General features: G+C 40.6%; 1 protein-coding gene across 3 annotated transcripts in view; it reads left to right on the top strand.

Moving 5' to 3' along the window:
* Positions 1 to 3,473: 3,473 nt before the first annotated feature.
* Unc-115a (actin binding LIM protein Uncoordinated 115a) overlaps positions 3,474 to 27,017 on the top strand; it is a 66,940-nt gene continuing 43,396 nt past the window's right edge. For 2 of the 3 annotated variants that reach the window (XR_012452903.1, XM_074107101.1), the window contains exon 1: positions 3,474 to 3,998. Coding sequence is in view for 1 of the 3 variants with exons in the window: in XM_074107101.1 (XP_073963202.1) it covers positions 3,794 to 3,998 (205 nt within the window). In the remaining 2 variants the exon portion in view is untranslated. The remainder of the gene's footprint in view (positions 3,999 to 27,017) is intronic. The other variant, XR_012452902.1, reaches the window with a different exon arrangement.

The raw sequence follows: 27,017 nt of genomic DNA on the forward strand, positions 1-27,017 counted from the left end.
GTGCTGGCTGAGGCACCGACTCCAAACTGGTACCATTAGCCAAATAAGTGGTCTATCAATTTTTAAACAAGTTCCTGTCAAATGAATATGTCGCTAAAGTCGAACTTTCAAGTTGACAGATACGTCTATTGGCATTATTGTTTTATGACATGCAAACGATTATCAACTTAAGGGTGGTAGACCACATAATTTGGCTGATGGTAGCTAGATAAAGTTTAAACAAAAAAGGTTAACTATTATTTGAGTTTCAGTTTTTTCAGCGGTTTATTTTTTTTTATTAAAAAGTTTTCAATATTGACCACGTATTCGTGCGAATGGACCTAGCTTTACATTTCGTCTTAATTCAATTTTGATCTACGTTGCTGCAAGTTGCCAGAACGAGGTTTACATTACATTGCTCCTGCCAAGCTGCCAAGACTCGCTAGTGCCTACTCTAGCTGAGATTTGAATCCAGTGTAGTAATTGTCTCGAGCAATGTTGAAATCGCAATCACTATCTATCTGTCAAACGGTATAAGGTGGCAGTAGAAAGAAATGGTGAATTAGATTGTGATTGTGATGAGGGAGGTCCATTCCATAGGTACTGTAATATTGAAACAGTCCGATACTCGTATATTCTGCTGAGTATATGAAACTCAAGATATTGTTTAAAAACATCAAATAAGTATTTTCAGAGGCAACATTGATTTATTTAATGTTATAATAACTATCCTATTGATCGCGCTCTGCAACTCTACTTTAGAAACGTCTTGGGCCTCCAATTATACGGCAATTTCCAAGGATTTACAGCCGCATAAATTTCGCAATCAGTGTTAATAGAAAGGTGCCCAATCGATTATATTTGACGTTTATATGCAAATGGAATAGATAGAGATTTCTCTCCAAGCAAATTGATCACGGAGTTAGCAGATTTCATTACAGCGACGGGAAGACGCCTGGGTTGACCATTGTATTCAGGTTCGAGTCCGACTAGCGATCATTTAGTGGCCAGAAGCAAGTGGGTACTAGCTAACGAAGGTGACGTTAGTTATAGGTCTTCTAGGTTCTCGGGTCTTTAAATTGTTTACAACCAAATAACATTTTATAACGAAAATATTCTAGTTTCCGCCGTGTCTCCGTCGAGTGTTCGCCAGAGTTTCGCGATTTTCTCTCATATTTAATTACTAGCACACTCGGGACTCGGGACTTGATCACGACTTAAATTCCTCAAATTTACCTCGACGTTTCGGCCACACTGCAGCGTGCAGCCGTCATCGCGAGTATAATACTCGAGCACGCTTGTTGCTAGTTTCAACGGGACGACATTAATCATATTTGCAAAATAGTAAACGTCGCATGACACCGATGTCTTTCGTTATTGTTAAGTGCTTTTCTTTCACGGAGAACCTAGTAATGCTGACTTGCTATTGCTACGCTACAGAACTAAGAGAAAAAAATATTGACACCCTATTTTATATGCTTTTTAATTTCATATCTAAGCATTTTTTATAACTAAAAAAATACTACTAAATTAACACGATTGTTTTGTAACACTAAAACGGGTTTGTTAGATTATTTTCCGATTATCGTTTTTTCTTTGTAGCAAATTTTTCCAAGTCTGCTTTTTTAATAAAGCTTATTTTCACATTCGCGTTTTTTCTGTCGCATTTTTTTCCAGTCGCGTTTCCCCCCAATCCCAATCGACACAGAAGCAGTGTCGATGGAGCCCTGGTATCACAGAGCTAGCTGTTTTCCACCGAGTCTTATGCACCCCACTAGTAAACCACACCCAGGTTTAACGGCTCATAGGTAGGTTTAGGTTATGTTAGTTTTGCATCGGCCCGAAGGGCCAAAACCACCCAGGATCCGCGTGAGCAGAGCTTCGTCGAGACTGTTTCTGTACCGATTGGGATTGGGGAAAAACGGGGAAAAATGCGACACAAAAAGAACGCGAATATGAAAATAAGCTTCATGAAAAAAAAAAGACCTTTAAAAATAAAATTCGTGAAAAAACGTGAAAAGAAATTTTGCTGCAATTAAAAAATGATTATGATTTTCCCATAACAAATCCTAAAACGCCATCTTCTATCTATGATAGCAAGATGACAGTTAGGTGCCTACTCACGAATCGACATCATGTGTCATTTCGGCCGGATGTCTTTAAAATTCCCATGCGATGGGAAACGCGGAAAAGGTACACGACAGCCTAGTAGATGTGAAAACTCGAGCGGAGCGGATGGCATCTCAGTTTTCTATCACTGCGTGGAAGGAAAGACCATGAGTGGGTAGAAATCGCGCGCAGCATATCCCGTGGAAACTCGATTTACCAAAACGACAGGGAGTTTTTACTTTCTTCGTTAAGTGCATTGTTGTGATAGGAAGCATGTGATAACTGGCTAAGGTCGTAGTTCACTGGTTTTTAATGCATTTAATCCTTTGGTTTGCTTTGCTTTTCACCGCCTGTGATTACCGTCAGCTGAGCAGTAATTAAAAACAGATCTCATAAACTGCTCTATGTAGAGAGTTCAAGGTGAGGCTATTTTTAAAGACAAATCACGAGGGGTCTAAAGTAGAGTTAGTTGTTGGAGTCGGCGGCCGCGGTCACGCCTCACCAGGCTCTGGGAACAAGTTTTTTGTGTTGCCGCTTCCTTTGTCGTCGCGACGACGTCATTTCACCCGACATCGATTTCATTCGCCACGCCCTCATCTCACAATTTTCCACTTGAGATGGGATTACGTATAAGGTACTTTTACATTCGCGGGGATTCGTTTGGTCTGATCATACTCAATAAATGTTTTTTTTTTAACTAAACTTAATTCTAACAAAAACTAATCACGCATGACTAGCTCAAATGATTGAGAAAATATAATTAACATTGTTGGTGTTCCTTATCTTTACGGACTTATCATACATGTATTGATTAGAGCGGACCTTGACATTATTAGAAAGAAAATATACATTCCAGAGCATGTCACAATCAGGAGAAACGTTCTCAAGGTGATCTTCAGACTGATCGCCGGGGTAACTGTCGGATTGTGCAGGGCTTTCGAAACCGGCTTTCGTCTTGTTTCGGCGGCGATGCCTTGTTTGGCGGCGCGGGACCGCGCTGCTGCGCCGGAGTCGCTTCACGGTGCACAATGGACTGTATTGCCATCCTTATCTGCATTCAATTATTTTGGTTTGTCATTCATTAGCGGAGTCGGACACCGCCGTGCTTGGACAACTCGGACAGCCGCCACCGCGCCCGGAGACATTGGCATTGCCGGAGCATTTGCCGATAAAACTCCATTCGCTAATTCGAGACCTTGACATCGAAATCGAGCGTAAACACGGCTCGCAGCGAAGTGCTCCGTTTCCGAAGCCGCCTTAGTCATATGCCGCGAAAAGCTTTCATGGGTTCATTGGCCATAAATCGTCTTCTGATTCCATATGCTGTATAGGAAGTGAAGGTTTTATTTTTAGAGTTTGACGCTCCCACGCGGCGCTCGCGCACGTTGTGCCGGCGCCGGCCGCGGCAGTGCCTCCCCGGATCGCGCCGCGCACGGACCGCACCGCTCACCGCTCGCGACACCCGCGACCGCCGATCGTGCTATCGTCCCCCGAATTTCGAAACGGTTGACGAGTGCCAGTGATAACTTCGATACGGTTTCGCCAATCGCGAGCGCCGTGGAGCCGAGTCTCTGATAACCGCTTCGGTCTGTGCCGAATCCAATTTTTTCACGTCGAGATAAATACGAGTGCATTTACACGGGATTCTGTTTCTATAATTACATTACCCTCGTGTGAGTCGTAGCGAGGGAGGGTCGCGAACGCGATGAGGCCGAAGGACGAGCCCGACGCCAAGGTCGAGACGGAGACGTTCATCCTGTCGGAGAAGATCGACGACACCAAGTCGAAGCGCAGCGACAAGGACATGAAAAAGGAGCTCAAACGGCAGGAGAAGGAGCGCCTCGAGCGAGAGAAGCGAGACAAGAAGGCGCGCGAAAAGGAAAAGGAACGCGAGAAACACGCTAAGAAAGGTCAGCTAACGTTTATAGGAATACTAATACATTGCAAAACTAGTCGCATCGCCTTTATCATTAAGTCGCGTTATCGTGATGTCATCCTTCTTTGTGGAGGTTACGAGATAACTGCGATTGACGTCGGCGCAACAATAAACTTATGCGGGTTTATTATTACTAAATAAAAGCACGGAGCCAAATTGAAGTTTGAAGTCGGTTGTTGTGCGGCCGCGGTGTGCGGTTACATCATTAGTCTGACCTTGATGACCGGCATCCTCATTATCCGATCACATTCTTATTGATTACTCAATTTTCGCATTGTTCCATCGATGAGCGGTGTTAATTGAGAAGTAGAACTGGTGCGGGATGACGACTGGCGTGTCGCATCGTCACGACGGCTTACTCATCCGCCGCTTTTGGTATTTTCGCATCTTATATGTTCGCATCGAAATAAACCTGCGTCACGAATCGTTTTAACTCCTTTAAAACAAACAAAGACTTCAAAATATGCAGATTGACACAAACTTAAAAATAAATCTGTACCATTATTGCTCATGAATATTCATATAATTTCAATGGCGTCATTACGTGTGAATGTGTCGGTTGTAGTAATTGCTTTATTTCTGCTTGAAGATGTAAATTGCATCATTGGAAAATCGTAGCTGGAGTGTTCGTGTCCGAAGTGCATTAATTAGCTTAGCTTGCTGATAGCGCGGCAGACTGCATGTCGTTTACCTTTATATTCTTGGAAGCGGTCTCGAAATTTAGATCGGCGACTATGTTATGTTGGCACTCACACCTTCGGGACGTTTCTCGGAATGCGCCTTACCTATATTCTATTTCGGAAAATGTATCATTCGTAACTTTATTGCTGTCAGTGGTGTCACACGTAGGGACTCGAACACAATATATATGGTATCGGCGATTAACGATAAAAAAAAGTTCAAAGTGACATTGCGGTCGAATCGTAACAACCGTTTATCTTTATGTATTTCTGTTTTATTTGTTTTGCGTAGAATGAATTAGCCATTTCGGCCGGCGCGCACGCAGCAACCGCTGCGTGAGCATCGTCATGGACCATTACAATTTCACGCCCGGCGTCCGCGTTACAGCCCCTGTATTTACCAGTGTATTATTGAAATGCACGGTTTCTCTTTCAATCACGAACGCTTAACTTCGTTTTCTCATACAAACATGTCGCGCGGCAAATTGTGTAAATAACATTATTTATGCGCTGTTTTACAAACAAAAGGCTCGCTGCTGTCACGAGTCCGCTTGCATTTGCATGAGCCGGCCGCAGCCACCGGAGAAATTGCATCGGTGTCGCCGCACTCGTTACTCGCACCGATCTCGTACTTATTTGGAGTTATAGTACACCGCTTTCATGGCTTGCTGTGCCAACTGCCAATCCGGGCTGCAACTGCAAGTCCAGCCTTGTTTGCGCAACATTTTTGTGGTCCCTATAGGTACTCTACGTACCTATACCTACTCGCACGGCGTCGCAGCGAGCGGACGAACAATGCGTTTCTTTTCCCTCGTTTTTTACCAATTAGCATTGCCATTGTAGCACTTTCTGGGTTAACTGCTTGAATACCTCTACTTTCTTTGTTTGTATGTGAATTGTCAATACTGTACAAAATCCATAAACATTTAATGGCAAATGAAATAGTCATATCATAGTATATTATCCGATCATATAACAGCTTTGTGTGTTAGTGTGTCTGTATCAGTTCAGCATAAACGAGACGGACCGGTTCGAGGTGATCTAACACATCACTGTGAAGCAATCGTTTATAAAGCCTTTTGAGGCTTGTCTCGATCGACCCAAAAAACTTTAGTGGGTAATTAATATCGCTGTGACGTGTTTTATATTACCTACACCGAATTAATTTCAATTATTGTTATGTTTATATTTGTCATGGCCTAGAGCATTTATATTTTGCGCGACAAAAGAGTGCTGGGATTTAGGTCAGTCAGTATCATGTCTACAAATGAATCAGAGTGCCTTACATACAAAGGAGTAAACTTTTGATAGCTGCTTTTCTATTAAAGTTTAATTAATCAGTATCTCAAATTCAAATTGCGAGGGCTCGTCTGGGATGGCGCCATTTATTTATACAAGTACGAGTATCACATTAAATTTATGATTATCTGCTGGTAATCTGCTGTTTGTTTCGGGCATCACGAGTCAAGCGTGACGCGTCGTTTGTCGCTCCGCTGCCGCCGAAAAGGACTGGCAAATTGCTAGCATTAGTGGCAACCGCGTCTCAGTGCTGGAAGACCGCAGACCTGATCAGGTATCGCCGCTACGAACACAAATCAAGTTGGCTATGCGGGATAGCTTTCGACATTTACGTATGACAGTGAGATTTAATTCTCGATGCTGTCTTTAAATCGTGGACTATCAATATTGTAACAATCTATGAATTTAACGTAGTTTTATTGAATCTCGCGACTATAAGAGAGATCTCAGCGGCAAGAAATGCGACCCTGCCTCGTTAGAAGAGACGTAGCATCGACTACATCTTGGTAAATGAAAGCAGTATTTGGTGGTCATGATCGCGAATCCTTTCAGCTTTACACCTAGGTAGGTATACCTTATTATTAGGTACTAAATTTAATAACTGCTATGCGCGAGTTACACCTTACGTACCTACTTGCAGTTTATTTTAGGAACTTAGTAACGATTCCAGTTTAAACAGGTACATATGTATGTATGTCTAAATATGTAAACGATTGTACAAAAGAAAAGAAACAACACACAATTGACAAACTTTGAGATATTTGTACAAAAGCGGACTTATCCCTTTAAGGGATAAGAGGAGTAACCAGTTAGGGGTATGGGTTATATTTTTTTGCTTCGAGGCTCTTCTTTCTGGATTATGATGTTGCATTGTCTTCTTTGCATATACATTATACATATAGAATTATGAACCTCTTGTAAGACAAATTAATACTTGCGCCGGAGAAAATGTTTCTAAACAATGTTTACCTACATGATACTCTTTTGGGATTGCTGGTTTGGTGATCACTCGTTTTCTTTTCCTTGTCACTAATAATATTGATACGAGTAGGTATACTATACCGGCATAATCTGAAGGTTAGACGATATTATCCACTGTCAATGTAGTAAACGTGTTTACATTGGCAATAAGTCGATAAACCCATGATTTCGCACGTAAATCATCAGGGCGCGAATAATGTTCTATTACAGCGCTGGGTTTTTGCGCCGCGTAAAAAGTGCAATCAATCACCGGCAGCTGTCGATCGCGTGCGCCGCGCCGTGCTTTGCTTTAGTGTTAGCTACGCATTTCAACTTATATACTAGAATTCGCTAGATTTTTAATTAATTATTTGTAATTCTATTTTAGTTTAACCTTACCTGTCTTAATAGTGAGAGTGACAAGGTGTTTGTAGAAACTAATACAGCGAAAAATTTCGTTAGGCAACATGGAGAGTAAGACGAGCGTGGGTTAGGTACCTATTTCTTTGGATGCAACTCCTCGAAGTTAGCGTACACAAGCTTCGGCGTACTTTTCATCAATGACCACGTAAAAAACTTAGGCAACCCGGTGGGAGTCTAGAAATATCTAGCCGTAATAACGGCTATTCGCCACTGATAAATATGACCTTGATTGAATGCAGAAGCGAATTTAAAGTCTCTTGGTTGGTAGTAGTGCATGCGCTGCCGATACTACGTCGCCCCAATGATCAAAAGGTTCCCCAGCATCTATTTCTTCCTTGACCTACACATACATTGCGATTGTTGTCGTTTTTAATCGCATCTATCCATTCTTGTGGTTTTTATTAGTAGTAATGGATGATATGCCAAAGGCCGCTAATTATGGGAAGCTACAGTCACAAGTATATGTCCATTTTGGCGGAGTGGAGCGGAGACGTGCAAAAATGGCGATCAAATAGTTGAAATCTATTTTGGCTCCGCTGCTCCCCTCTGTTGTAACATTAATAATATAATGGTGATTTGGTTGATTATGCATGGCTGAAAGGCTGAGACGGCTGGCATGTTGTTGCATTATGTTGCGGTATATGTTGATCGCTTCAGACTCTTAAACTTATTTCTTTAACGGCCTCGCAATGTTATACGAATTCAATATTTTTTCTTGCGGGTCTAAATTGGACTTAATAGAGACCAAAGTAAAAATAAATAATTAAGTACCAAAAGTCTTTAGTATATCGTATATATACCGTATATATTCCGATCGACTTGACTCTTTGGCGCTGCGTAGAGATGTAGCTTCACTGTGCATCCTCTATCGCATGTACAACGGGGAGTGCTCCGAGGAGTTATTCATGGGTTGATCCCTGCCGCATCCTTTCGCCACCGACCTACGCGACAACACTTCCATCCTCACCATTTAGATGGTTGGCGGTCCTCTACTGTGCGTTTTTCCAGAAATTTCCTGCGTCGCAAAGCAAAACTTTGGAATGAGCTATCGCCTGCGGTATTCGCTGACCGATATGACCTTCAAGCTTTCAAGTAAAGAGCGTACTCCTTCCTAAAAGGCCGGCAACGCATTTGTGACTCTTCTGGTGTTGCAGGTGTCCATGGGCGACGGTAATCGCTTACCATCAGGCGATCCGCTTGCTCGTTTGCCCCCCTATACCATAAAAAAAATAAAATAAAAAAAAGATGAAGTCTGAAGAGTGCCTTTCCGAGTTGGACGAGCACGATTGGTCCAACTCTCATTGCATCCAGTCCAGCCTGCTGGCCCTACTGCACATGTTCCGTCCGCGCCGCGCTTCCTCCTTTCTAGCGGCCGGTAACCGCAGAACTTGTTAAACTTCCGCGACGTTTTCCTTAAGTTCCTTAACGGTTTAACTTGATAACATGCTTCCTGTAATTTCTGTTTAAGGGTTCTGTACCTCAAAAGGTAAAAAACGGTACCCTTATATATAGGATCACTTTGTTGTCCATCCGTTGGTCTACCCATAGCCAACATCAAACCAGCAATCAAAAGAGATTTGAGGACTGTTTCGACAATGGTTATGGTTAAAGTAACTTGAAACAACTCACGCTAAGAGTCAGTTGCACGCAGTAAAATTGGTCCAGATTTGTTTAAATTTAGAATTTCCTTGTTTGACTTCATTTTCACAAATCAAAATTATACATTGCGCCGCCGTCGGAAAGCATTTACTGCCGAATATGTAAATAGGTACGGATATCGGCTCACTGTGTGGTCGCGGCGCGGGATTGGCGCCGGCGCCGCGCCGCCCGCCCGCGACTGCACGCGCGGTTCACGGGTTACGCTATTTTTACAGGGGTCGCTGTCGCGGGTCACAGAAGGGGCTGGGACAAAAATGTTTTAGCTATTTTTAAAACAGTGTCATCGACCAACGAGGTCTAATTATGTGCTTTTCCTTTGTTTCGTAAAACTATTACTGCTAGAAAGAGGTGGGTAGGTACCTAGGTACGGTCAAGGATATTAATTCATGAGTCACCACTCACTGACACACACACACACTGTAAACAACAACAAAAACTTTCATTGTAAACGTCACAGTGACATCTCATTAATTAACAAGGGAAATCGCAATGACTTTTCCTCTGAAAAGGTTCCATGGTGGCTCATGAATAGTCATGAATCAAAGTCCTTGACCGTACATAGTAAGTTTTTCGTGCTTGTGGCTCGACTAGCTTTTTCGCTCGTGCGTTCGGTCCAATTCGCGAATTTAGGTGACAACACGAACGAAAAACCCTGCCGAATATGAACTTTACTCTAAGTTTATCTGGTCCTTATGAAAGCATGGAGAATTTGAGTTCTAGTGTGCTAACCAGCATAGTTTAACGACCCTTGCTTCGGTTTATAAGTAAAAATATTAGAAGAAAAACAAAGAGCTATTCAAGTTCCAACAGTTTTAATCATGCGATGTATTTTTGCACCGGAACTAAAGCGCGTTTCGGTTCGCGCAGTGGAACGTGGAATGGGCCGATCATTCGCTACAGTCGCGACTGAAAAGCGAAACAATCACAGACTTTTCGTACCGGTTTCACTTGTTTAATTAACAGTTATCGTTTATGTCAACTATTTTTATCAGAATAGAGCACGTTAATTTGCGAGTCTCTCTTGTTGAAAAACTCGTTTTGTTGGAAACAAAGTAATCGATCATTACTTGACTGTAGGTCGTGCCTACCTATAAAAGAGCCAAAGAAACGTGACGGAACTTTCAATTGAGCTAAGGAATAATACTATCCAAGAAAAAAAAAACAGGCTATTTCTACACACCAGAGCTGAAATCGCCTACTAGTTCCATGAGCGCAGGGTTCTCAGCGACGAAGGAGTACGCAGAAATACCCCAGTTCCGCAGACGCCGCGGTATGCGCCCGCGCCGCCCGGCCGCCTTCCGCCGGCCGGCTATAAATAGTCCACCGAATTGCGGGCCCCGTCTGGAATTCACCATAGCCAGAGAATTGTACTGGGTTTTACGCTGCCTAATTAACTTTTGAACTTTATCCTTAACCGTATTTTTAAATGGCAAATGAACTGTTACAATTGAATTGAATTAAATGAACCGTTAGTAAGATAAGGTAAATGCAAGGCGTTTGTCATGCTAATGCCCATTAGATGACACCCTGCGGTCTCGTTCATTGCTAGTGACATGAAATTAAAGATGGGAACACTGGGACAGTGCAGGACAGTACTCGGACGTCTACTTTATTTGAGATAAGGAGTTTGAGGTGTAACTCTGGTCTTCTCAGTCGACGTAAGAAAGACGTACTCGTATTATAGTATGGAAGTCATTATCAAAAATTCTGTCTGTACTTATGAGCAGCCTTTTATGATCCCCACTTCCTGCGACAAACGGAGGGTTTAACTTCAAGGGCGTAGTGATATCGTTGCATACCTGAATGGAATCGAGTGCGATAATTTATTTTTAGTGGCACTTCGCCACGCGGCATTATTTCGTGATGGACTGATAAGACAGCGCTATCGGCAAGGTGTCAAGCGGCAATGCGCTGCACATTCACCCACTTGTTATCAAATCTGTTGTTGTAAAGTAAAGCTAGCTGTAAAACAGCCTGTAGTTCTAAAGACTACATGCGTGAACCTGTTGCAGAAGTTTTGAACTTCAATTTAGTCGAGTAGTACAAGCGATTGCTACTTGGTTAGATGCCTCTCTTTATTTGGTAACTATTAATTACGCCCTTTAAGTATATCAGAAGTTTATCGGTATCAGTTTTTTGATGATTCACGGTTAAAATTTCATTAGATATATTTGTTCCAGGATGTAGACCGTAATTACCTCGTGACCGTGATTTGTCAGTATACCATTAATAAAATTGGAGATATCTATAATTAATAGCTGTAACTTTTATTAGCGAAAGGATTTTTCGCTAAATTTGAAAGCATTTAAAAGGTGAACATACTCGTACAGGGTTAAGTATGTACTAGATCTTTTAAATAGATCAAATACAGAAAAAAATATAATATATTTGAGTCCAGTCTTCGAAGGTCGACTGATGAAGGTGACTGACGTCACCAGGTGGTTGCTCGTGCGGTTGTAGTCCCCTATTTCACCTTGTCGCGTCGCGACGGTTCAACACTCCAGCGACACGGCTATGGGCTTTGTTCGGAACTTGAGCGACGAACCCGAACCTAATGAGTAAGGGTTTCTACGAAGCTATCGATTTCGAGCCATGAATTTTATAAGAGTTCAGAGACGTAGTATCGTAATTCGTAATGTCACGTCAGTTTGCTTTTTGAGCGTGATCCGAGAAGTTAAAGATATTCACGGCTAAATGTTGACAAAGAATCTGACGTTGTGTCTCTTACGAGATCAACATCTGTCGTGTGTTCTAGAATCTAGATATTTCTAATGAAAATACTGGCATCGTAATCAATTTTGAATGCGCCTCTTGTTTGCCTCGAGATACAATAATACTAAATATTTATGAGCTTCTGCTGCTGCTGTCTACTGATTTGAATCCTTCAGCAAATCTATCTAAGCAATTGAATCGCATTGCATTGCAAGATGGAATACAACGGATTTGCAATGATGAATGACTATAAGGGTAAGTAGATGATTTCATTGTGCAGAAATAAATAAATAGTAACAAAGAAGAAAAATAATGGTTGCAATAAGGAAGAATTGAAAAGAATAATTAAATTGAGCTCGATAATCAGATTTATGGCAAGAAATCTATAACGACGTCTTACCATTTTTTAAGTTTTGCACTATACGAGTCGTATTTAAATTTACATGATGCATAATGTGATTTAGCTAACGTCATCATAGTGCAGCGGAGCTAGTTGATGAATGCGCGAACACGCGAGTAGCCCGCGACCTCCCTCCGCGCCATGCGTCGTGTCGTGCGCGAGGTGGTCGTGTCGTGAGGGTGCGTGTCTCGAGAGGATTGCGCGCCATGATGCCTTTGTTAGCTTGCTTGAGCTGGGGTGGCAATGCGCCTGACATGTCGCAGGTGGGAATTGCAGGTTGCGTAAGGCCGTCGCGGTGTCAATATATGTATAGAAAAGCAATATACTTCATTCAGTTTTGACAAATGAAATTTATGTAGGTATGGAAAAATTTCGTAGCAAAAAATGTGCCGTGAACGCAAAGCACTTTATTATTTATTTTATTATAACGTTTGTAATTATAACCAGAACCACTGAACCACAATAGGCGTACATACAAAGGCATTTTTATTAGCTTGTAAGAGTTGTATGTACGCCGAATTCCTAATTCCGAATTCATAAGTGCTTGATATAGCCTAAATTGAATAAAGATATTTTGACTTTGACTGAATTCTCCAGGCGGCGCCTACGTTTTATGTAAAGAGTCTCACATCTCTCCGCGGAATACTAAATTGCAAATGTATTCCGCAATATTTCGGTTTTTCGTATACATTATGTTCCTGGTGAAATCAGTCGAATAAAACTGGCTATTTTTATGATTTTGTAAGTCACCTTAACATCGTTTATAAATCAGCGTCGAACTCAGACGCATTCGGGCACTCAATTATGCGCGATATGACGTTATTGCGATACTCGTTCTGCAGTCCGGCTCATAAATATGGTTGCACCCTTCGAATACGACCACATCACAGCTCTATCCGGTTTTAAAGGTCGCCGCGATATCGCAGACGTCTGCTAAATAAATTTGGAATGGCAATATATATACTTACTTATAGGTAAATCTTCAATAGTTGAAATTTGTATGTTAATAACTTTCTACTCTGAGATGAACCTATCCAATAGTAAGCTGCTTCACTGCTAAGCGCTCATCAAGCTCTCATTGTCCAGGAATTGTAAAACCCGTTTAGATTACAGCCAACAACATAATAATATGGGGTCGAAACAATTTATCTTTTGTTGATAACTTATTGTAACTTCACGCTTGTAAGATACAAATTACTCCACCAAGAGACTTATCAATTTTCTACCAAGTACATGCAGCTTTACGTTTAACTGGGTTGACTGTACGCCGTGCCGGTGGTACGGTACTTGTCGCTTTTCAATTCACAGGCATTGTGCAGTCTGTTATGTTATGGATAACTACATGTACTTGCCTTACACGCTGTATGAAGCGTGTCACTCGCACAATGCGATGTCAAAGGCTCAACGGTGACAGTGTGGTTGTTTTGCCATGTTTGTCGGTTAACAGTTATGTTTAAAAAAATAGTCATGTATTAGGTCTAGGCCAAAGTTCAAACTTTAAGCAATGAATTCTACAAGCTTGTTTATTTCGTGATCTTCCTTTACTAGTTCACAAGTACCTACTCATCTGATCTCTAAGGCACTTTACCGTCAGAAGCATTTAAATGAATACAGTTATTTAAGTTCACACTCGTTGATATACAAGGTGTCCTGACATTTTTTCGGAATAATTTCATTCAACACATGCTTGGGCTAGTTTGACTGAACTGAACTGACTGTAAAAGGTATCTTTGTCAACTCAAAATTAAAAAAAAAACCTTTACAATATTTACAAGTGTTCAGTCAGATTAACTATAACCACCTGCAGAATCATTCCAGATTAATTTTAAAGATACCCTGTAGGTATCTAATTCACCAATGGACCTCCCTCTAGTTAGAATGTTTGTATAGCTGCTTTCATTTGAGTTATTTATTTTCATTGGGATAATCGAGTCTGTCCACGTGTTGCGCTCCCTCTGACAGTCTGCCAAACCGGCGACCTTAACCTCGATACACTTTCGCTTCTGATTGTACACAACATACCTTGCTGAATGTTTGTGTCGTGATACAAGCGGGGTCGCGGCTTTCACTAACAAGTGATCACCGTCAACACGCGATATAAGACCTATGGTATTGAGTTGCCTGAGAAATTAAGTAATAACCGCTTTCAATATCAACCTCAACTTTCATCAGATCTGAAACACACCCTGAACTGACAACTCCTGACCTGAAGCGAATTAATTACTAACTCCAATTTGACTACATTATATACCTGTATCAAGTTGAATTACATTATGATTGTTGATTATGATTATCATCGTAAATGGAAGATACCAATAGCTTACTCGATCACTTCACGATCATTTGATTAGCCTCTCTCAACAGTTTCTATTGGTGGATTGTTCCACCGCGCACCACTTAGCTAACCCGCGCAGTTCTCCTTTATATAAAACGTGTATTAATGATTCACTTTGCTCGTCTACATTTACGGCTCTATTTGCAGTTCTTTTGGGTTTTCACTGTCAGCTTCTGATCTGATCTAAACTCATCAACCGCATCTCGGATAGACGAAAGCAACCGGTCGTTGATTAGAGCTAATGAATGGCCTCGCGCGAATCGCGCGGCCTCGGCCTTCGCCTCGTCGCCAATTGTCTTCAGTTTCGCACTTCCCGTGCTCCCTCTCACGCTAAATGGATATACGGGTACGATATATTCCTGGTGCCTCTTAGTAAGTTGTTTTTGCAGACGATCATTTGCTAGACAACTTATTACAAAGCTACAGTTCTGGTCTGGAAGCAGTTGGTAAACATAAACAAACAATCAATAAATTTTGCAGGAAGGAAAGATTAATTGTGGACGAAAGAACAATCGTGTTAAGTAAAATTCGAGTATGTGATATTTCGCTTTTATTTCATTTAAATATTTAGCTAGAGTTGACGAAATTTCCCACGGGTGCTTCTGTTCAGCTGAGAGCCCGTGACCTTCCAATGGTAATCTGTAGTCTGTTTTACGTTTTCAAACAACTCCCAAAAGGATTCTATTTGCGGTTTCTTTATACACGACTGTTATATTTTTACACATTTAACATTAAAGCGATTAAACATAACTGCGTTGGAAATAACTTTTAACCACGTTTTAAAAACAGTTTTAAAATGACTCGTGATCGCACATATTTTATATTTTAAAGTCCACAGCAATTAGCGCATCGCAAGTTAATAGTTACATAATTGATGTGTTTGTGTGTGGTACAAATAATGAACTAGCAAGGACATAAAAATGCCAAAGCTGTCTGATTAGATCTCGCTGTGTTCAATGCTTGTGCAGAATCATAAAGAGGGGTTATTTAACTGCTTTTGTGTACTAAACATTTTCTCTTAATGTTCTATGCAGTTGGACCTCTGTTAAGTAACCCCAGATTCTATCAACAACTACAGATAGATATCTAAATCATAATCATGAGTCAACGACACACAATAGCAATTGAGGTAACTTCTTATAGGAGCTTCTTATTGGATCCTTTATAAATGTAGATGATGAGGTCCAATGATTCTGTCCCAAACGAAGAGATTGCTATGCAATCAAATTAGTGGTTCCGTTTTTAATTTCCTCCTAATTAATTCTAACCTTACCATATATGGCATAGCAGGATTAGTGTTGTAAGAGAGTCAACTAGAATTTTCAAGATCTAAATGTACTACTTAAGTATATAACCTCTGTCGGCGTGTTTATTATCAGCAGGAAACTTAGGGATGCATGCGCTGCCGTGAGAACTCGCGTGCTTTTTGCAGCGCACTCAGCCGGCTCTTGTTATTGTGTTTTTGTCTCTAATGTTCTGTCTATGTTTATCATCACAGCATTTTTTTATAACTAATGGATGGCTGCCGCTTCGCCGGCTGAGTGTGGCTGACTCTGGAATGTTATCACAGTCGCTAATCTCGAGTGCTTGTCGAATGATCAATGCCACTGCGATGGAGCAATCTCGCTGTGTCACGAAATCATCTGTCGTCGAATATGCTTTTTTAGAAACCCTTGCATGTCTGCTTAACATAGCTGCTGCTGATTTTAGCTGAGAAAGTTTAGAGGGTGCTAGATGTTGTGGAGAATTTGTCATGAGTTTTCTCTAGTGATTTGTCTGATACACTTTGATGTTGATTGATTAATAGTATTCTTCACATAAATAAATAAATATCACGGGACAATTCACACCAATTTACCTAGTCCCAAAGTAAGCTTAGCAAAGCTTGTGTTATGGGTACTAAGCAACGGAGAAAAATATAATTATATAGATATAGATACATACTTAAATACATATTAAACACCCAAGACCCGAGAACAAACATTCGTATTTTTCATACAAGCAAATTAGCTAATGTCTAATGAAAAATAATTAAATAAATGTATAACCACTCAAATTCCTCCCAGGCTGATCACGTGCTATCCAGTATCCACGCATTAACCCTAATGGCCTACGTCGTTACAATTTTATAGAACTAATCCTTCAGTTTTTATTAAATTACATTATGATTGCGTATTCAATTAGACGTAATCCCACTGCATTTGGGGTTAGAGTTCTGACCAGAAAAAACGCAGCTGTTAAGTGCACAGAAAAAAGCCAAAGCCGCTCTATCACATCACCTTTAGATAGTAGTTAGTAGAGGAACACGCACTTCTGAATACATTGAAAGCTTGTGATCTAGGCATTTGAATAAACATTGAAATAGGTAAGTTAGTTCCGAACTTCTTATCTTCCGCTGACGGAGTAGTACGATTATTTCTACTCTACATCCGTCCCAATCGTCTCTTAAATATATTTATAACCTAACTATAAAAAAACATTTTTAAAACAAGCTTTTTTGGTTGACTGTATGTACTTGCTATTAAACCGTTGAAGAGTTCCGTCCTGCGGAGACGATCCTGGCTGGACTACCAGGATGTCACTACTAGATTATTGTATTGTCACGCGATTTACATAAGTGTTCCCTTCCAAGTCAATCTGACTACTGGAAGTTGGTTAAATTTAACTTGCAAGATTTGATTACAGACAGACAGACAACGGGACAGGTGAAACTAAATAAAAGCGTGTAAAAAACACTGAAATGCAGAGTTCAATTTCTTGATCTACTTTAAATTACACAAAATATCTTAGTCACATTCCTAATGTCTTCAAAATTGAACCCTTGACATATTTCCGTTCCACGGCACGGCATCAGCTTTGATCGCAATCGTTCTACCATAAAAACTCCAAGAGACCGACGGCGGTGTTCTGAAACTTTTATTTCGGAGCGAATTCCTCCGTGGATCCGACGTGCGCCTGTCAGCGCGGCGCCGGCGCGTGCGCCGCGTTTTGATACGCTGTTGACATAGAGATGCTAATGATTATCGGATTCATGGGGATCCCTTTTTGTGTGTTTTAAAAATATAAATAAAGAAATTAGCTGGTAGTCACTTTTGTTCTTAGTACATTTGGAACAGTTTTCTTTAAAAGCATTAGTGTAATAAGATCAAAGTGATGAAAAGAGATGTAAAAGAATGATAACTTTTGTCACATAATCTCATTTAGAAGAATGAACAGCGGAACCCTCTCGTAGTAACGTCTCGGGCTTGCTGGAGTGGGCTGCATTAGCCGCGTGATTTAGTTTGTCATCAACGTTTAATTAGTCGACGTTGGATTAATGCTGACGCGTGTTTAGATAACACCTGACAGTCGCGAGCGTTAACACGTCTTTTAACACTATTTTTATGTCAGATTATTTTTTACCTAACGACTTCCTGTTTGTAATTTACTAATGGCCTTCTCACGTCCACTAGGTTTTAATATTCTTGATATGAAAGCTCATATTTTGCGTCCTTTGTTTTTTTAATGACGCCATTTGACATTAACATCTGATAAAATCACAGGTTTTATTGGGTGGTAATTTTTCGGTCCAAAGAAATTAATTTCCTGCTAATATTATTTGCTTTTCATTTAACGCCGTCAATCTTATTTCTTGATTCGTTTCAGTGAAAGTTCTATCTTATTAACGGTCTAGTGTTTCTCGAGCACGGTTCGCTTCACCCGATTTGATCTCGGCTGGAATGAGACACTAATTAGTTTGGATACCGGAAGCGAAAAGCTCAGGTTACTCGTCGCGACCGCGAGTAGGCGTGAGCGTGAGGCGATTAGTTGTTGGAGCAGCTAATCAGGAACAGGGTATCAGATCGCGAGATTGCTATCGACCTCACGACTAGTTACCCCAGGGCTGCGACGTTGGACCAAGTTGATTCAAGATAAGACTGAACCGTAGCTGTAAATTTATCTGATGCGACGATGCAAAGATCGCGAGATGACGACCTGCAGAGACGTTTATATAGATAACAGTGGCAAAAGGTGTGATTTAGTCTTCTCGGGACAGGCTGTATTCGTGCTTGTCGCTCTGTGTGACTCCTTATTTTACAATAGTGTCACGTCACGACCATGACTTGCTTTTTTCCTGCTAATCGCTGACTGCATCACTTTTGTGCTGGCCTAAGTAGAAAAAGCACGCACATATGTATTACAAAGCGAGTAGCTTTAACTCGCATCATCTGCGCAAATATAATTTGGTGTACTCGAGGATTCAGGAAGGAATATCTGTAGGTCTGTAGCAAAGTGCCCATCCAGATGTTAACCCCGCGAATCCCGCGATCCAAAGGTGTCCTTTTTAACCGCACACGTGTCGCAGCTCGCAGCCCTGCCCGCTCGCTTTGATGTTCCGGAATTAATCGGCGCAAGCGACCGCTCCGATTGGTTTGCGCCGCTTCCTTTACAAATATGTCATTGTTCCGCCGCCCGGCTCCTAATGAATGTTCCGGCCCATTCAGATTGCTTTTGATTACTGACCTTCATTATTTCCGGTGTTTTCGAGAATGGCTCGTGTTACTTTATTACAGCAGTTGCTAACGTATTCGATTGCGGCTCACCGCACTGTACTTGTACTGTCATTTATAAATGAGTTCCTTTAATGACTTTTTTGACACAATCCCCCTGATACAATCGAAGAGCATTACCGCTGAGACGACCACGTACGTGTATTGTCATCACTGTAAGTGTAAACTAAAAATGAACTTCGTTCCAGTCGTTGTGTCATATCTAAATTTATTTATCGCTACGAAATTTCTTCTTACGAACATGTAAGGATTGTGCTAATCTTTTCCTTCCTCTTGTGAGACGGCCAATTTGCCTCGACAATAATAATATCGCCCACGAACGTGCTGGTTATATCTTCAAAGATTACATTCTCATTGATGTAACTTGTAAATTCATCCAATTTGTGTCGGCAATTTGTCGGCATCTCACAAGCAACAAGTAAGACGAGAACAGTCCCTATAATTTATGTGCCGCTCCCCGCGCGGCCGCGTCATCGGGGTCAATTGGCCGAGTTATGTAACGACTGTCACCGCGCCATGGCGCTGGAAACCCATTTGTGCCCATAAAACCTTCTGCACATACGGTGTTTGAGTTTCTTTGCGTCACCGAATACCAGTTACTGAGATATAGTAGATTAGATAGCGGTCACGTCTGCGTTGCTTTTGAGGAATGGGTTCCGTGAAACAATAAAGCATTGCAAATGCTTATTACTACTTGTATGCGTTTCAGGGAAAATATAAACTGGTGTCTGTGGTTGTGATTTGAATCTTTGGGTTTGAATTATAGTCGTTCTTTGGAGTCATCTGTTTTGGCTTACAAATTTTTCTTCATAAATTTTTAGTTGATCTATTCAGTTTCTTGATGTTAGCCTTCTTCTCTAAGTTGTTGCGGGGCGACGTGCTGCGGATTCTTTTTGTTCGGGAGATTATCAGCTCTATTGACGACTTTTCTTTGTACCGCTGAATTCACAAAGGATCTTGTTCTTTGAACCTGATGCGCCGCGCAGTTTAACGTTCACTCAAAGCCTATTACGTATTTCCAAACGCCCCTTTGGATTAATTGTTCACCTTTTGACTATGATGTAAGAATTTCAATTAGACAGATTATGGCCCGAGGTGTTTTGTGTCGTGTTTTGTTTGCTGAGTTTAATATTATATATAACCGACTTTATATTTAGATTGCCAGTGGCTTTGCTATGCAGCTCGAAAGGACTATTGTGTTTTACTGAACAGAACTTAAAATAAAGACTACCAAAATCTGCAAATACCAAATCGGAACTAATTACTTGCTACTACTAACCAAACCTCCACCTTCTCAAGAAACTCAATGGTGCCATTGTAGGTTAGTATAAAAAGTTGTTATCGATTTTACGTAACAAATAAATCGTTAGTAGGTTCATTGAACAGTGAACCCATACGTCTTGCTCGTGTTGTAGGCGATTGTGGGTCACTCATGTGGCCGCAGCGAGCCGGGCCTGGCGCGAGCGCTGACTCACAGCCACCCCATGGCCCGCCTTTACTGCTTATTATTGTACCAACTACACATGTTTCTGTATCTACTTCCATGCCATTTAAATTCCATTCATTATTTTAAACTACTTTTAGGTTGGTTGTATGTATTAAATCGCCCAAATTTTGAAATGTTTAGATTATAGTTAATTCAATTTGTCGTTGAGCACGTTCAGTCGGGATTAGTTAGTGCCTGTAATTTTGTTTACCAGAAGTTTGACGAAGTTTCTGTTTTACATTTGAATAAGATTGACGAAGGTTCCCGTATTGTATTGTCTACAGATATTTGTTCTCATTGCTTTACCAAGGGCAGATGAACGGAGTTACGTCTAAAAACATAAAGCATTGTAATGGAGGACGTGACGCTTTTCGTTAGATGCATGCATTGTTATTGTGACAGTTAATTAAGCATTCCTCTCTTATCTACTTATCGGCCTATTGAAGATAGATAATGTGATGATAAGTAAAGTTAAGTATTTGTGTCTACTTTCTTTATTTAAGACGAAAACGCTCTGAAACCCTTGTCATGCTACCAGGGCGATTTCTTGATTAAAGTTTAGTTGCAGTTGTAAGTAGATACCGTTGAATTTTTCAAATAGTCTCCCAAGTCCACATCTAAAACAACACAAACAATTCTTAACTCTAATTTTAACACTTAATTTCGAAACGAATCGATTACAAACAGTGCTGGTTGTAAGTAATCGAAACTGCGATGCGTTTAGGCGTGTAATTGGGTGTAGGAAGCGACGCTGCGCCGGCGTCGCCTGCCTGGTATTAATAATTCACGCGCATATAGTTGCGGAAATGCCACGCATCCGCTGCCGTGACCCTCCGTTGGAGGGGGTCCGAGATTAGGTTCACTGCTAAGGTATGGGTAGAGAGGATCGAGTACGTTCTATATTGTAGAGTCTTGAACCCAACGTGTACATACTAGTACTAGGTGACTTCAAAGTATTCCGGAACATTTTAGTAGATGGTTGGTTTAGTTTGCCTGAACACTTTTGTGAATGTTTTTATCGATCTAAATGTGATTGTCGAATGTTTCCATACGTTGATCGATGTTCAAAGTGCACAGCGCAGCGTCAAAGGCACACTTTGATTCAAAAATTCCGATGTATAACTTTTACAGACGTGTTCAGCCAAAATAACCTGTTGGAACAGTTGTTGTACTCGTATGCCACTGGTCTAATCACTATTTTACGCGGTCCTTGTGGGTACTAAAGAACTATTTCGCAGTTTACTTCCGGAAGCTTCGCCGACTAATCTGATTTTTCTGGCGATTCGTTTACAGTAAAGTTGTGGAGATTGAGTTCACGGACCAGATTCTGATACACTGTTTGTTCTTGTTGTGATGTAGACTACGGCCGAAGTCCTGTAGAAGACCACACTCGGAACTGTCTTATCTACTCTATCGGAACAATATGCTGTCCTCAAACGTTTTTATAGCTCCTTTCGCATCGGCTTTACCATAATTTTTATAGTTAGTTGCATACATATCGTACACCCTTACAGCTTTACCCTTACAGCTGGTATATAAAGTTCAATTGCCACGTAATAGTACGCTGCAGTACGAGGGCATCGACCCCGTGACGTGACGACTCCGTTGTCGCCATCTTCTTTTTTTTCCAACAAAGATTGAATGTTGGTCGTGGTCCAATTTGGCCGACAACGGCCGATCGTGGCAGTAATCATGGGAACAGTTATCTGTGATCATTGTCGCCTGCAACTAAGAGGGAATGGTGCTTGCCTTGCATTTTATTCAGAAATCACTATCATTCCCCATCGAAGTGTTGTTCATCTTATAGGAATTAAAAAAACCGGCCAAGAGCGTGTCGGACACGCCCGAAATAGGGTTCCGTAGCCATTACGATAAAATTTAGTAATATTTTGCTAAGGATTTCGTAATTTATACGGAATCTTCCAAGTTTAGGTATATTTTATACCTTAGGCTGCTATTTACTCTTAAACTACTAATAATTCTCAAGCATACTTAGCCGTTATAGTTTTCCTTGAAAGTTTGATATACTTACTACCATCCTGAATTTTTTCAAATTTTTCCACCCACCGGTTTAGATTTTAGAGGGGGGGGGGGGATTTTAATGAAAATGTGCACTTTAAAGTTGAATATTTTGCAAACAAATCACTAGTCAAAAAGTCGTCTTAGAAAACCACTAATGATTTTAAAATACCTATCCAGCGATATCCCACACTATAGGGTTGGATGAGAAAAAAAATCACCCACTTTACACGTCTATGGGAGGTACCTACCCTAAAATTTATATTTATTTTTTTTGTACCATTTTGTCAGCATAGTTTACATAATATCCGTGCAAAATGACAGCTTTCTAGCATTGATAGTCCCTGAGCAAAGCCGCGAACGGACAGACAGACATGGCGAAACTATAAGGGTTTCGTTTTTGCCATTTTGGCTCCGGAACCCTAAAAAACTCTGCTTAGTACACTATGCGGGGTAGGGAGTGGGGACGCATATTTATTTGTCAAACCATAATCTGTTTGTGTAGACGTATCCAAAGCTCGTCATCATCTGGCTTTTACATTTATTTTCGTTTCGAAGACCAAGTGTTTAAGTTATTGAAATGGTTTTCCTGTGCCGATGGTAAACTTGCGTGTTTGTGGTGTCAAACTTAAAACATTTTGCTCTTTGATTTTCGTGATTGTCTTTATAAATGGTCTCTTTTGTCTCGGGTTTGTTATGAGTTGCGTTGGTATTTGCATACAGTTGGGTTGGAGCGGACGCGCGCGCAATTAGCGGAGCGGCTCCGCGATGTTGTCATTCCACGTAATTGCCGTTTTCTGTCCAATTTCGCCGGAATTACTCTAATTTTACTAAATTGCTAGCTAGTTGTCGAATAATATGGCCATTATTAGGCAGTGTATCTGTAACTCGCTCTATTAAGTTCCTTTTGGATTACGTAATTCGTGTTTGAACAAGCTGAGTAAGATGTAAAGAAAACACGCGTCATGCTTCTTCTATTTCCTTACCGTTCTGTATGAAAACAATGCCAAGTTAGAGGTCTCTGCTTACTATTACATTAACTACCTATCTGGTATGATTGTGATTGTCAATGTAATAATATTTTTCGTCGTTTTTATTTTCTAGAAAAAAGTCTTGATCTTGCTGTACCCTTTTTTGCTGGTTTGCTGGCTTTTGATAGATCAGTCCGGATCCACTAGAATCTTACTCGCTAATCATACCGCCAAGCAGCAGTGCTTGCACTCCTGTGTTCCGGCATAGGGAGTTGAAACAGCCGGTGAAAGTACTGGCTCTTGAGGTATTGTCTTAGCCATCACTTACCATCGTATCCATATCATAAAAGTACTAAAAAACTTATTAAAAATGTGATGTATTGGGATCCACAATGACAATTAGTACAGTTAGTTTAGACTTGTTGACATCTAGCGATGATGACTAACTTTATCTTATGTACTTCTGTATAACAATAACAAGTCTCGGGAGTTCACATCTCGACTCCGGCGCGCTTCTGAGTGACGCGGTTCGGTTGCCCTTGGCATTATTAGCGAGCCGCTATCAGCGATGACATCATCGGCACTGCATACGATTATGTCAGGTTGCTCTTGATTTTCGCTGGTTATCATTATCGCTGAATGCTTAAGCTTATGTTAATATTGACTGTCATATATATATTGTATTTCGATCCAATTTATGAAAAGTGTAAACAAAGACGCCATTTATCCAACCACAGACATTCAATGATGTGAAAACCTAGAACCTATTGCAAAATAATTAATCTGTTCAGTAAATCGATTAATTTATGAATTGAATAGATCGCAAAGTATTTTTGTCTATTTTATTATTTACAATACTTTATTTTATCAGGCGTTACTTTGCGGAGGTCCATATCAATAAACTAAAAGAATTTCCTTGCTCACCCGCGATCTTACGATAGCTAAGCTTATGCAAAATATGCGTGTTCATGCAGTTCCTCCACCTCCACACTGTAAGAACACACACAAATCACACAAACCCATCTATCACCATAAGTATTGAAATCTAGTGAATTTTGGTGAAAAAAGTGATTAGACATCTAGTTAAAAGACACGAATTATAGATAAATGTGTTATTGATTCGATCCAGTGAGTGTTTATATAAGAATTTTGATTAATTCGGTTTGTTTACACTTTTAATAAATTGAATAAGCATAATTTATAATAAAAAATTCCTGAGATATCATATCACACACGGTCGTCTGATTTCGAACTCAGAAGAGCACTAAATGCACCAGAAACTAAACGGTAATAATTCAGACATAAGTAGAATAAGCAACACGGTATTGCCATAAATTTTAGTCCTATAAGAAATCAATACCGTAGCCAAGTATACAAATATACTTCTTACCTTACGTAATTCGGTCAGTCGTTCTAAAAACATAACCAAATGTCCTGTTGAACAATCTGCTTCATTAATCACTTAATCAACCGTGAATAGTGATTGATTAGGAATAACTTACCCCCGCTGTTCTGGTTCTGCATGGTCGTTCTGCGAAACTTTCTAAATATAGCATTTCTCTGGGTAAGCATCGGTCGAGCAAACACGTCTTTGACGTCTTTGTTCCTGCGCCCAACATTCGCGTTGTTTCGTTTCGCTAGCTGCTGTAAACAAACTGAAATAACATTTTGCAGTCGTGCAAGTCACTTGTTTTGCACTGAATCACTGGAATTAAATGCGTGTCCTTTCTCGCTGTAATTGCAGATATAAATCCTACCAAAGTTTTTTTGTAGCATTGTAGTTAAATATTGGTGTTGAAATCAGATAGACCTGCTTGACCGCCTTTTACGCTTTTGAGTGTTTTCATTGCAGAATAACTTTAAAATCTCTTTCAAGGTTGGTTTTTTACTTAAAAGTTACTATTTTAGTCGTTATTATTGTTTTTGTAACTCGGTTTCTAAAAAAAGTTTTATTTTATTCTAGTAATCTAGCATGTTGGTGTGTATTGTGTGTATGCAAACTAAACCACTGGATTCCTTTCGTAGATTCTCGTGTAGCGCTGCTTTGCTATTTCCGATTCGATTTCCGCATCGAGTTGCATTCGGCAAGCCCATTACGCTCGGAACTAGGCTAAGGGCGTCTGAACTCACTGGGTCAACGAACTTGGGTACATCCGTGGAGGAATTGGGGCATTGAACCAAGATTGCTGCTTTTGCTTGCTTGATTTTTTGACAACAGTCGAGAACGTTCTTTGTCGGCTAAATCGGCAGTGTTCTCACAACAAACAATGCTGCCATAATTCTATACGGCTCATAAATGTACAGCAGTTTATGGGCACCAGAACGCAAGCTGCAGCAATCGGGCAGTAAAGCTCGATTGTTTCGTGTCGCAAGCGCTGCGCGTCGTGACCCGCCGGCGCCGCCCTGAGCTCTGGGGACCATCTTTGCAATAACATCACTTAATAATAATATTGAGAGTTCAAGATCTGTCTACAGCTCAAATAAAATGATGATCAAATCGAAAACAGTCATCTCGGCTTATATACGTCACACTGCAGAGCACTGGCCCTTCCGTTCCCAATGGGAACTATAGCCCAAGCTCTCTTATTCTCAGAAAAGGCCTGTGCACAACAGTGAGACGTATACTATAGGTTGTTTCTAATGATGTGACTTTCAAAATTGATAAATAGACCAGAAAAAAATTCAGACTAAACCAGTAACTTATTAAGTTTAAATGTAAGTAATGAAATAATATTTTATTACCAGCAAAAGCAAAGTTGATGATATCGCTCCGACCCCAAGTTTAAGTAAACAGAACCGACGCCATCATCTTTATTGATTGCTCTACGCAGCACCCCCGCCCGACCCGACAACCTGATATACCTAACAACTTAATGTCATCCACGTGATTAAGCACCTTGTCATAAAGTTAAGTTGGTTCCACCAGACATGATTCTTCGAACTTTATTTTAAGAAACCACTTCATAGTTTCCGTGCGAGCATTACCGTACAGAGCGGGTGCCGGCGGCATACAGAATGCACTGGTGACATCACGCTGTTGATCAACACGCGCGCTCTAAACCTAAACGCCTTGACCACAAAACAAACAGAAGCTTTAAACCACTTCAGAATCGGATTTTTAAACACATTCAAAGCAGGTAACATGCTTAGTTTACAAGGAAACGAATAGGCTGACGATGTTTAAATGCATCATAATGATGGCAGCTGCCAAAGCTTAGAATTATGCACTTGAGAATGTACGTTTTCACTGCCACTATCTAGAACCATTAATCTCAGAAGCGTATTCACTGTCGAGACGACTACTCGGAGAGCAGTGCATGGTCCGTGAAGGACTATTTTAATGTGTGCTTAAATGATTCACACAAATATTGCTTTGTTGTTTCTTTATGGACATTACAAGGACAAGTAATTATAAAGCTCCGTGAAACCAAATAATTAGGACCTAAACGGTATGCTAAAGTCAAAGTCAAAGTCAAAATATCTTTATTCAATTTAGGCT

The sequence above is a fragment of the Choristoneura fumiferana genome, chromosome 25 (genome assembly GCF_025370935.1).
Source record: "Choristoneura fumiferana chromosome 25, NRCan_CFum_1, whole genome shotgun sequence".
In the NCBI taxonomy this organism is placed as follows: Eukaryota; Metazoa; Arthropoda; class Insecta; order Lepidoptera; family Tortricidae; genus Choristoneura; species Choristoneura fumiferana.